Raw genomic sequence first — 12,338 nt, 5'->3', positions numbered from 1 at the left:
GGAGAGTTCTGTAGCCCCGTGCTGAGCTGCAAGATGTGTATTTTGCTGATTTGCCGCTGTATAAACAGTACGCTCTATTTTCCTAGTGACTGCTCCTGTTTATAGCCGATCTTGTTGCCAGTAGGAGCAGGAATGTCAGAGGTGGGCTTGAACTGAATTGCTTCAGGTGGATGGAGATCAGTTTCGTTACACAAGCTGACTAGCAGAGAAACTATGCTTTTTGCTGAAGGGCTCTAAGATCATAGTTTATTTTAAACTGGTGTTGTCCATATCATCATGTTGTTTTAAAGATCTGTATCTTTACTTACGCTTTTTAACAAATCCAAAGAATTTTTTGTCTATAATTAACATTTCTGTATGCAAGTATAAACGCATGCACCAGGAGCACAACCAACAATGTGGAATGATTCCAAAGGTTATTTCATCAAATTTGTGGCAGAGCAAGTGTGCCATATACTTCAGAGCTCTTTTATAGAATCCTAGAGCCATTTGGGTTGGAAAAGGCCCTTGAGATGAGTCCAGCCATTAACCCAGGATGCCCCAGTCCATGACCAAACCATGTCCCTAAGCACCACAGCTACATGTATTTCAAACACCCCCCAGGGATAGTGACTCACCCACCTCCCTGGGCAGCCTGTGCCAGTGCTTGACCGCCCTCTCAGTGAATTTTTTTTTCCGTATCCAATCTAAGCCTCCCCTGGTGTAGCGTGAGGCAGTTTCCTTTTGTCCTGTGGCTTGTTATCTGGGGGAAAAGACCAACCCCCACTGCCTGCAGCCCCTGACAGGCATTTGTAGAGAGCAACCTTAGGTCTCCCCTGAGCCTCCTTTTCTTCAGGCTGAACACCCCTGCTGCCCTTGGCTCCTCATCAGACAGGTGCTCCAGCCCTGTTGCCCGTCTCTGGACACGCTCCAGCACCTCAGTGTGCCTCCTGGAGTGAGGAGCCCAAAACCAAACACAGGGTTTGTGCTGCGGCCTCACCAGTGCTGAGTACAGGGTGCCGGTCGCTGCCCCGGCCTTGCTGGCCACGCTGCCTCTGATACGAGCCAGGATGCCACTGGCCTCCTTGGCCACCTGGGCTCTCTGTGGCTCACGCTCAGCCGCCACCCCCCGGGCCCTTTCCCCCCGGGCAGTTCCCAGCCCCCTGCCCCCGCCCACAGCTGCCTGGGGTCACTGTGCCCCACGGGCCGGGCACTGAGCCGGGGTGACCCTCACACAACTGGCCTCGGCCCATGGGCCCGGCCTGCCCAGCCCCTCCCCAGAGCCCCCTGCCCCCCAGCAGGTCAGCGCTGCACCCAGCTGGGTGTCGCCTGCAGGCTGGCCAGGGTGCACTCGATCCCCTCACCCAGATCCTCAATAAAGATCCTAAACCGGACTGGCCCCAGCACGGAGCCCTGGGGACGCCCCGTGTGCCCGGCCGCTGGCGGGAGGTAACTCTGTTCCCCACCCGCTCTGGGCTCAGCCATCTGGGGCTGGTGCGTTACCCGTCTGGGGCCGGTGCGTTACCCATCTGGGCCAGTGCGTTACCTGGCCAGTTTGTTGCCCAGCACAGAACACACTGTCCCAGCCACGAGCAGCCGGTTTCTCCAGGAGATGCTGCGGCAGACGGTGCCAAAGGCTTTGCTGAGGTCCAGGCAGCACCACCCGCGGCCTTTCCCCGTCCGCTGGGCGCGCCATGTTGTTGCAGAAGGAGCTCGGGCCCGTCAGGCAGGACCTGCCTGGCATAACCCCGTGCGGGCTGGGCCCGATCCCCGGCGGTCCCGCACGTGCCGTGCGCCGGCACTCGGGGGGAGCTGCTCCATGGCCTTCCCCAGCACCGAGGCCGGGCCCATGGGCCTGTAGTTCCCCGGATCCTCCTTCCTGCCCTTCCTGCAGATGGGTGTCACGTCGTCTGCGGGGGCCGCCCCGGCTGGCCAGGGCTGTGGTAAATGAGGGCGAGTGGCTGGGCGAGCTGCTGCGCCAGCTCCCTCGGGACCCCTGGGTGGGTCCCATCCGGCCCCGCAGGCGCGCGCGTGTCTCGGTGGAGCAGCAGGTCAGTAACTGTTCCCTCCTGGACTGTGGGCACTTCGTCCTGCTCCTCCTCGTCCCCATCTTCCAGCTTAGGGGGCTGAGTACCCTGAGGGTAACTGGTCTTGTTAAAGATGGAGGCAAAGAAAGCATCAAGTACCTCAGCCGTTGTGGCAACATTCCCTGCCACATCCAATAAAGGATGAAGATTATCCTTGGCCTTACTTTTGTTTCCAATTTATTGGTAAAAACATTTTTTGTTATCTTTTACAGCAGTGACCAGCTCAAGTTCTATGAGTTTATGAGGTGTTTAATGTTGAAAAGATGTCTGAAGCAAAGGCATTCCATAAATCTCATCTTCAACTGTTTATGATGATTGCTTATATGTTTATTAAATTGAAGATATCTGTATTCAGTGAACTAAGCAAACCTTGTGTTATCTCAGCAACTTCAAAACGATCCTACAGTGCGCAGTTAACATTGCAGCTTTGCAGTTGAGTTCTGTTTTACTACTTCGTTTTGTAATAATGTATAATTGTTTTGCAGCTTTGAGAGAATAAGTCCTAGTTTTGACTGTCCAGGACTGGCCTGGCAAAGCACAGCAGGGTTTCAGGTGCCAGTTTTTCGGTTCTGAAAGGGAGGTGGTGCTGCCGATGTTTGTCAGGGTGCTGTAAGAGCTACGTACAAACTCAATGTTTTCTTACTTAAAGCTGCTAGTTTGAAAGAAAACTGTAATCCTACAAGATGAAAGGAGTTTATCTCCTTTTTATTTTGTTACCTCCTAGCAATGCTTTTGTAGGACATACCCATGTTCTTCACTAAGCACATCAGCCTCACAGTTCTGCTGCGCCAGGTCTGTGCTCGCTTCTCTCCCGCTCTGGGTACGGTGCTGAGCGCCTCACGGGCAGTACCACCCCTCCCTGCCTCGAGCAGTAGCATGGAAAACCATCTCCTGTCCTTTTCTGGACATTCCCACGTGACAGCTATTGCCAGTACTTAGGTGGAGTAGTGAGGAGAGGAAGGGGCAGGGGAGGCATGGTAAAACAGCTTGAAAGAATGGACAAGAGGGAGAGGGAAAGCCAGCTCTACTGCGCAGGGATTTTTGTAACGAGGCCTACAGAGACTTGCGCGTTATTATGTCTGTGTTTGTACAAAGCTTTCACTGTTTTGCCGTGTTTGCTTTCCTACTTCATCTCACTGTACGTCTTGTGGCAAATGAATAGCAGTGCATGATTTAGCTGAAATAACTTTCAAGGCATATTTTACCCTGATGGCTTCTCTGTTCCCTTTGATTAGGTTTGTCAGTGGTGAAATAATACTGGTGACCCTTTGAGCAGCATTGCTGCTGGTAGCATGACACATCTGGGACTGGAGCCCTACCCTTCTGAACGCAAATGCTCGAGAGATGCTTTCAATGCCCCACTGTTCCCTCCCCCTCTCAACCAGTGGTGCGTGGGTTATGCAGGGGAGGCGTGCAATTGTCAGCATGGCTATAGATCTCGCCCTAGGAGAGGAAAGAAATCTCTCTTTCATCCTCATTCTTTCAGACTTCGTATTGTAGCTGAAAGATGCATGTGGGAACCAAACCCAGGATTAAATTCCTGACTTTGGCGGGGAGGGGAACAAACAGGCAAGCAAACACCTGGAACTGCCAAAGTGAGTGGGATCAGCGGCTGAATGAAAACCACTGAGAAGCACCGACTCAGAGTCCCACATGAACAATACATTTTGTGGTGTCTTCTGAATCTTACCAAGCCTGAGATTTCAGTATATTGACCATAACTTATAGTAGTTTCAAAGTAGGGGTAGATAGCATGCTGTCTGAATGTGATTGCTAACAGTTCTGCGGAGGTGCTACTCAAATATTAGCCAGTAACAAAGAAAAAGGGGAAATGCTTTTTGTGACTGAGGGGAAGTCAGTGCTACCATTGTGTACTTTTAATTAACACATGTATGAGACCTCAGATGTTACTAGCACAGGCTGGGTTTGGTGAGGCCAATTAACGTGGCAGCTGTGTTAACTGAGTACATGAGCAAATGTTAGGTCTGCTGCTCCCTGTTATTTTATAAAAGGTGTTCTCCTGTCTAAGGTGTATATTCTTAAATGTTTCTCCATCCTGAAAGACAGACGCATAGAGAAAGAGCGAGCTGCAAAGGACAAAAATAATTTAATTTGTCTAGACATTGCTGTACCTTTCCAAAGGCTACTTGGAAAACTTTTTTTTGAACAAAATACGTATGTCTCTGTGAAGTCACTCAGTATTATTAAACAAGCAAAGGTTGTTTCCTGTGACTGCTGTGCTTTCTGTGTCTGCTCTAAAGCACTCTGTGCAACTAGTGACCTTGTTGCTGTTGTTTCCTTTTCTCTTAAGGGGATACCAGCAGCAGGACGCCCACGAGTTCATGCGTTACCTTTTGGACCATCTGCACCTGGAACTCCAGGGTGGCTTCAATGGTGTTTCACGTTCAGTAATTTTGCAAGAAAATTCTAGCCTGTCTGCAAGCAACAAATGTTGCATGTAAGTGTTTCTTGATTTCTTTGAAACTTTAATGTCTTTGTATGGGTCTCTATGTGGTGGATCTGAAATTTCGAATTCATGGTTCCTTGTTTAAGTCTCCTTTAGTGCCTCTATAAATGTTAGAAATTACAAAGCTGCAGGTGATAAAGGATTAGCATCCTGCAGGATGTGCTTTCTTTCAAAAGGATCTTAGACCAGCATTTTTTGTAGGTGTGAGTGAGCGTACAGGCTAAGTTGTAAACACTTGTAATTCATTAGTCTGTCAAAAATAAAAAGAAAGAACTCTGTATTTGCTATTCTGTACCCATATAGAATTCTTTCTTCTGTTCAGACAGCCTCGTTGTCTTAGGGTGGTAGGTGGCCTGAACGGTACAGGAGCAAAAAAGTGGGCAAATATTTGTAGGTTTAAATTGTCAGCAGACCTGGATTAACGACCGAGCAATGTTACAGTTTTAAGTCAATTTTCCTGCAGATGATCTTGCTATATCTTGACACAGTTAAAGCTGTTGCTTTTTTTTTTCCTGGTAGTTGTGATTTTCATGTTACTGTGTGTCTTGAAACAGAGGTAATGTGTTTCACTCCTGAAAATACTGTTGTTTCTGAATTCTGTCCCAGGTGTGTTTTCTCTCAGATTGAAACTGTCACAGAGAGAAAGCACTTTAATTTGCTTCAGGAGAGAATGTTAAGTCAGTTCAGCCTGCACATTTGGTCCCTAAGCCCTTGGATTCCCTACGTAAGAGTTGAGTGAATTTTCCCTTCTTATACCAATGAGGACATACAGTAAGCAGGTCTGAGAGGTAAAGGATTTTATAGATCCTTCATTAGGGAAAGCCTGGAGTTCGGACTGTACTCTCAACCACGTTTACGTTCCTTTGCTGATGCTTCAAAGTCCCACAGAAGAATTTTAAAATGTTTGTAGAATTTAAATGTATTTGAAAACTAAGCCCATTTTGTTTTGTCAACATTTTGAATGTCGAAACCCAAGGAGAATTTGAACTTTGTTCAAAAATCTACTGTACATTTGTCTGGAGAGTGGCTGTTCAAAGGCATGGTGAGGTGGAGTAATGTCGAGGGCAAATTAAGGTCACATACACTTAAATGCCAGCAGTAAAGTAATAAATAGGCGGTGAATGCTCTCTTCTCGAGTGCCAGTTCATTTGGGTAGCCATTTCCTTCTGCTCAACAGGAAGCATTCTCATTAACTGTAACGGTGTAGGTGGAGTGCAGATAAGGAACGCAGGTTTCTGCAGGCTTGTAGCGTCAGATCTGCAAGCACAAACTAGCAGGTTTAGGAGTTGTATAACAATACAACTTAAAACTCATGGTTTTTTAATTGGACTATGAGAAGTAAGTCCATTGCATAATCTGCTGAAAAGACTGGGAGTAATGAAAGCATAGAGAACAATGGTGATGATGCATATTGTTTATCATATCTTAATACAACTTAAGCTGTCTTTGGAAGTGAAGTGCAGAAATAAGCTCTAGGAAGTCAAAATGACTTGTAACAAAGGGTGTAGAATTAAAAGAAAAATGTGCTCAACCTACTTAAGAGGGAAGAATTTTTGTTTCAGAAACAGCCTTAATCACAGGGTTAAAACACTGTACCCTGTGAGCATCAGCTCTCCACTACAGAAATGTAATCAACCAGAATACTTCCAACACTGAAATTTTGAGCATCTGCTTAGAGCGTGCGCAGTTCATGCTACAGGATAAACCAATAGTATTATAGTGGCTAAATACCAAGTACTGTACAGTTCTAGGGGGAGTTAAACACCTGTTGAACTCAGTCACCGTTTGTTACCCATGGACAAAACCGCTCTGCCTAGTAGCGGTAAGTTGTAAGCAGTGAACACCTGACAGGTATTGAAAATTAAGCTCAGACATTCTGACTGACTTTACCTCTCTGACGTTGTTTGTCTAGAAATGGAGCATCTACTGTTGTCACAGCAATTTTTGGAGGCATTCTCCAAAATGAAGTCAACTGCCTAATATGTGGGACTGAATCTAGAAAGTTTGACCCATTCCTAGGTAAGGTGCATCTTGCTTTGAAAATACCAGGTGACTTAAGGCAGACGAATAAATCTGAAGGTTGATATAGATGTTACATGACTGAATCAGAGTTTTAGCTTGCAAAGATAGGCATTGCTTTATTCAGCCCTAACTTTTTTTTTTTTAAAATCTTTGTTTTTCTAGACCTTTCGCTAGATATTCCAAGTCAGTTCAGAAATAAACGTACTAAAAATCAAGAAAGTGGACCAATGTGCACACTACGAGGTAAGAGTGTGTGGATAATGAAGTCATTGCCAGGACTAAGAGTTTATACTCTTCAGAGTATCTACTTGAGTGACTTGGTACCACGTGCCATCTAATATTGTGAGGTTCTGCGGTAGAAGGTGCCAGAATAATTTTTTGTGCAGGTTTTATTTTACCCCAGTCACTGTACTGACATGCTACTGTGGTAGACTGGGGCCAAGAAGTGCTTCAGGAGGTCAGCTAAATATCAAGGAGGGTTCCAGCTTAGGTTTCTCTTGGTGGCCGGAGTATTTCTCAGGCATTCCAGCCTTTCTAACCAATCCATCTGCATTGTTGCCTACCGCATTTGCTAAGGCTCTGTGCGTAGAAGTACACGGATGTTCTGCTTTTTAAACAACGTAAATACAATCCTGCAAAGCTGGGCAGTAGTGCTGTTACTGACCTTGTTTCACAGGACGTTAATTTTTGCAGAGCTGTGAATATACTTGCTGCAGATTGTAAAGTATTAATCAAAACCACATTGTTTTCTCTGTTCACTCTGTACCTAAAATCAAATCAGCTGTAAAAGTTTAATGTCCTTTGTTAGAAAGTAATTCAGTTTCTTTTGCAAATTGTTGTGCTGAACATTGCACAGAATCTTGTTTGAAAGATGGAGACTTTGTGAATGCCTTTTTTCTCTGGAACTGTTTATAGCTGTTTCCAGGAACAGGGAATGCTGCACGTTTCAACACATTATTGTGTTACACACATGATTGCGTAGCTTCTTGTTGCGCAGATATATTTAACAACTGGACTGACTGCAGCAGATAGACACACCTTTTCTACACTGCTGTATTTGTTGTATTTCACATTACAAAAATCACTTGATGTCATCTTGAATCAGGTTTCTTTGCATGGGTGTTTTTTTTGTATCTTTTTCTATTTTAGATTGTCTTCGCAGTTTCACAGACCTGGAAGAACTTGATGAGACAGAGCTGTATATGTGTCACAAATGCAAAAAGAAACAGAAGTCCACCAAAAAGTTCTGGATTCAGAAACTACCAAAGGTTCGTACAAGCACAACAGTCTGACAGTATGTTGAAGGAAACAATGATTCAGCTGTCAGTAAACTCCTAACCCTCCCACCTACTTCAGGTGTCTTAACACCAAGTTCATCCTCTTCCTCTAATGCATCCTTTTTTCCCCCCCCCCTCCAATCTTGTAGGTGCTATGCTTACACTTGAAACGATTTCACTGGACAGCATATCTGAGAAACAAGGTTGATACATATGTTGAGTTTCCCTTACGAGGCCTAGATATGAAATGCTACTTGTTAGAGGTAAAAAGCCTGCCAATACTTTCTGTAGAAACTTGTTCCACGATGTATGTCTTTATTACAAATTATAGTTGGTGCTCTTGAGATTTGAAGAGTTTTCTGTGTTTTTAACCACAGCCTGAAAACAGCGGCCCAGAAAGCTGCCTGTATGACCTCGTGGCTGTTGTGGTGCATCACGGTTCAGGGTGAGTACACGGAGCGAGCCTGCTTCTCGGCAGAGACCACCTCCCCACGGAAGTACTCGCAGAGTTAATTAAGGTGTTTCTGTCCCCAGTGAATGTCCGTATTTTTACTGGTGGAAATAAGCAGTAATTTATGAACTTACATGGGACTAAGCTGAATTAATTTCAGATGGATCTATACAGTTATTTCTGTGAACACCCACTGGCAGTCCTTGGGAGTAATGACTACAAGTGTGAGGCAGAATGAAAATGAAAATAGTCTCGTTCCTCTAGGAATGGAAAGCCTTAAAGCAACGGAGTAAATCAAGTTAACGCCTCATTTTGAAATTCTTAGTACAAAGCAGAAATACTTTTTCCTGTTTTTACTCAGTTTGAAAGGTGCAGGTGCCTTAATGCTGAGAGTGTGTACGCGTGTTGGAAACCACTGGAAGCCAAGACTGGCACGGTGAAGGCAGTTATCCCGTATTGCCTGCAGTCCCGCAGGAGTGAACACTCAATAGGCTGCCGCAAGGCTGGCTGGTGTTCATATTTTGAAGTAAAGCTGCCGGGTGTGGTTTTGATTCCCCCCCTGCATCCTTTCTCCAGCCCTGGACGGATCCGTTGAGAGTAACGGTAGTGGGGACAAGACACCTGTTTATCCCGAGAGAAACACGGTGGCGGTGTTTGGGCAGCCACTCTGTGGGTGTGAGCTGTGAAAGGAGTTTTCTCAGAGTAAACCCCATTAATCAAAACCTTGCTGATACCTGGATTTAATTCAAAGATACCAGACCAGTTCTGTCCAGGAAGCCCCTCTTGCTTTCTCTGGAGGAGTGGTCTGGACTCTTAGAAATGCGTGACTAGTAAAGGCAGCCCCGACAGCGCGCAGTGCCTCTCACTGGTGCTTCAGTCGTTGGAAAAGTGTGTGGACAGCAAAGGAAAGCTGGTCATGGTTATACTGGAATTAGATGGTTGGAAACATCGAGTGTGTGTTGTAAGGTGAAAGCAAGCCTTATCTTGGGGTGGCAGGGTAATGAAAATGGATGGGGTTGTAGTTCTGGTGTGTTAAGACTCTTATTTAAGAGATTATGGCTCTAAGATGTGGATTGGTTTAAGATGAACTTGAACATTCTTCTTCTTGGTATTCTGGGATTAGTTTTGCTGTGAGTGCTTTTGACTGTATTTAGACTCTGTTCCTGTTACTAGACTGAAACGGGGAAGATTCCTGAAAACAGCGTAGCCAAGTTTTTAGAGCTAATGCTTGAATCGCAACAGATAAACAGACTTGATTTTACGTAGGCAAACGTTGAAGTTCAGTGTTGCAAGCAGCCTTGCACAAAAACTGTGGGATGTGAATGAATTAATACAAAAAGCCCTTTTAACTCATCCCAGTAAGTGACCATTTTATTTAACGTGAAACTTAAATTTGGAGAACTTTGAGCCCCACAGGTTAAGAAGGGAAGCATCTTACCAGCTCTTGTGGAGGGCTGCCAGTGGCTTTCTTCCTCTGGTTCCTGCAAGTGTCTTAGCCCTAATAGCAAATGCGTCAGGGAACGGGCTGCTCTGCCTCCTTCTGATTGTCCTTTCTCTCCCCCTTCCCCCTGCGACAGCGTTGGCTCTGGACATTACACTGCATACGCAGCTCACGAAGGCCGCTGGTTCCATTTCAACGACAGTACTGTAACTCTGACCGACGAGGAGACTGTGGTAAAGGCCAAGGCCTACATCCTCTTCTACGTGGAACGGCAAGCCAAATCTGGATCAGATAAACTTTAATACCTCCTTTAATTCTTACTTATCAAGTCCACCGGACAAAACATTTCCATTTTTCCATAAATACTTGATCCAAGACTATTAATTTCATTGTGCACTTTTCAATTTCCTCTTGTGGGTTTTAGTTTTGTTGTGTCAATGGTAGCATTTGACTTACTGAACTTGGACACAAACTAACTTTTTTTTAGTTATACCAGAAAACCTCAGCAGATTTTGATTTGCTGCTTTAGTCGTGATAACTCAATTTTTATATATATAGTTTCATGAAATAGTTATTTGACTTTTTTATATTAATGTTTTCAGTTCTCACTTTCTAAAGGCACATTTACATCAGAGAAGCTTTCTGTCCTCCTTACAAGCAAGATAAATGTGCTTCTGATTATGAAGAGCAATACAACTTCATGCTGTTCTTACAGCTGTTACGTAGATATGATTTAATCTCTTCAAATTACGGAATTGTTTGCACGTATTATTTTCCCTCGTGCAAGAAACTAAACCGTGACCTCTGAGCAATCATTCTTTGTCTGCAGGAGAGAGGAGATGTGGCATCATTAAATAGACCAGGTAATTGCTGCTGTATTGGTGTGTATTCAGGCTGCTGACTTTCAGGAATCATTGTAAATAAACAGTTGGTTCAATTGTATCAATACTGCAGTTTAATTCAAGTATTCCCCACATACGCTCTGCCCTTCCCCCCTTCAAATTTTTTAAAATTATCTTAAAATATATACATGTCTCTAAATTGCATTGAGATTTTAAGTTTTTGTAACTGAACCTGAATTGCCTTAAGACTAGGCTGTCATCCTGAAATGTGATCACGAACACTTCCTTGCTTGAAAACTTGAGGGAGTTCCTGGTGACGGGCCCCAGCCCTCCTTCCTGCTGGGAACGGGGAGCACAGCCCCGAAGCCCGGGGTCTGTGAGAACAGGCTTAGGTCTAAACACAGCTCCTGTCTGCTAAATGCCTGCAGTTCACTTAAAACTGAGTGGGAGCGGAGGGTGTTCAGCCGCGTGGCGTGACAGCTGGTCAGCAGCTCAGCTGCAAGCTCAAGGGAGGACGCTCAGCGTCACAGCGCGGCCGGCCCGACGGCTGGTGACGAGCCGAGGCTGCTGCGGATGGGAGCAGACTCGGGTAGCTGTAGTAGTTACGCACTGGCCTTGGGGGGGGGGGTGTCTGTATTTACCTTCTCTAGGCAAAAGCTGGAGGCATGATACAGTTTTAAAACTTGGCTATGTAATGGACAAAGACTTCTATTGAAAAAAATAGAGTAATTTTAGCTGTACTGCTGTTCTGGAGAGTGGAAATCAGCAAATAAGATTTAAAAAGGGGGGACAGGAAAACCAGTACTGCAAAACCCAAGAACCCCAAGAGAACCCTGAAATTTGGCCAATGCCAAATTTCCATTCTCTTCTGCAGCCCCTCCCTTCCAGCCCGCTCCCACGTGCCTAGCACGGAACTGGGCAGCAAGAATCTCAGAGGCGTGGTAGTTAAGAGTAGAATTTACTTAACGCAAATAAACAGCGCCTTTCTGTTACTGTGGCAACAGTAAAACACGAAAGAACTCAAGTAAAATGTGACTACCCTTCTTAGTTAATGCTTCTGAAAGACCTTTTAGCACGTAGCGCAGCTGTCCCTAGGGATTGTACCACAGCTCAGCCTGGTGCTTAGGGAGTACGCGTCACTTCCCTGCCATGGGTTCCCTGCTGGCTGTACACCGACAAGTACAAAGAGAAATCACAATCGGGTGGTTTTCAGAATGTCATTCTTTGTAGATTTTTTCACAGCATCTTAAGCCAGGAAGGAGAGAAATTGGCTCAATACAAAACTGCAGAACGCATTCAGCATTGCTAATGGTGTATGACTATGTAAACTGTACGCTAGTTAAAAACCTATTGTGATTATTGATACCTTAAGTGACATATATAAGGATGTCTTCTTTTACTGAAATTGAACAATAAATAGAAGTATTCATTGCTTTGAATTGTAGATAGTTTGTCACCTGCCATTTCTGCGTTTCTTGCAGCCCAGTAGGTAGCTGTCACCGTTGACCCAGGCAGAATCCCCTGGTTGCGCAGGCGAGGGCAGTGTCCTGCCGCGTCACCCTGCAGGGCAGCTGTACTGCTCACACCTAGATTCCACCTGCAGCTGTGTTTTGTCTGCGTGCTACTTGGATTGGATTCCTTTAGCTTTTTAGTTTTGAGAATATGAAGCTTAAAATACACAACTCGCTACAGGCCAGAAGCAGTTTAACTTGAGTAGTCATTAGTCAGGTGTCTCGGTGTTCTCGCAAACCAGTGATGTAAATGTGCCTTTC

General features: G+C 45.3%; 1 protein-coding gene across 6 annotated transcripts in view; it reads left to right on the top strand.

Annotated features, from left to right (window-relative positions):
• The window catches only part of USP3 (ubiquitin specific peptidase 3), a 48,585-nt gene extending 37,919 nt beyond the window's left edge, over positions 1 to 10,666 (top strand). For all 6 annotated transcript variants that reach the window (XM_080395598.1, XM_080395596.1, XM_080395601.1 and 3 more), the window contains 7 exons: positions 4,378 to 4,524; positions 6,446 to 6,552; positions 6,718 to 6,798; positions 7,705 to 7,823; positions 7,982 to 8,095; positions 8,210 to 8,277; positions 9,861 to 10,666. In XM_080395598.1, coding sequence (XP_080251724.1) covers positions 4,378 to 4,524; positions 6,446 to 6,552; positions 6,718 to 6,798; positions 7,705 to 7,823; positions 7,982 to 8,095; positions 8,210 to 8,277; positions 9,861 to 10,026 — 802 coding nt within the window. In that variant the 3' untranslated portion in view covers positions 10,027 to 10,666. The remainder of the gene's footprint in view (positions 1 to 4,377; positions 4,525 to 6,445; positions 6,553 to 6,717; positions 6,799 to 7,704; positions 7,824 to 7,981; positions 8,096 to 8,209; positions 8,278 to 9,860) is intronic.
• Positions 10,667 to 12,338: the final 1,672 nt, after the last annotated feature.

The sequence above is a fragment of the Falco punctatus genome (genome assembly GCF_963210335.1).
Source record: "Falco punctatus genome assembly, chromosome: 7".
NCBI classification, from domain to species: Eukaryota; Metazoa; Chordata; class Aves; order Falconiformes; family Falconidae; genus Falco; species Falco punctatus.
Note: the sequence above shows the minus strand (reverse complement) of the source record. Positions and strands in the feature narration are given on the sequence as shown.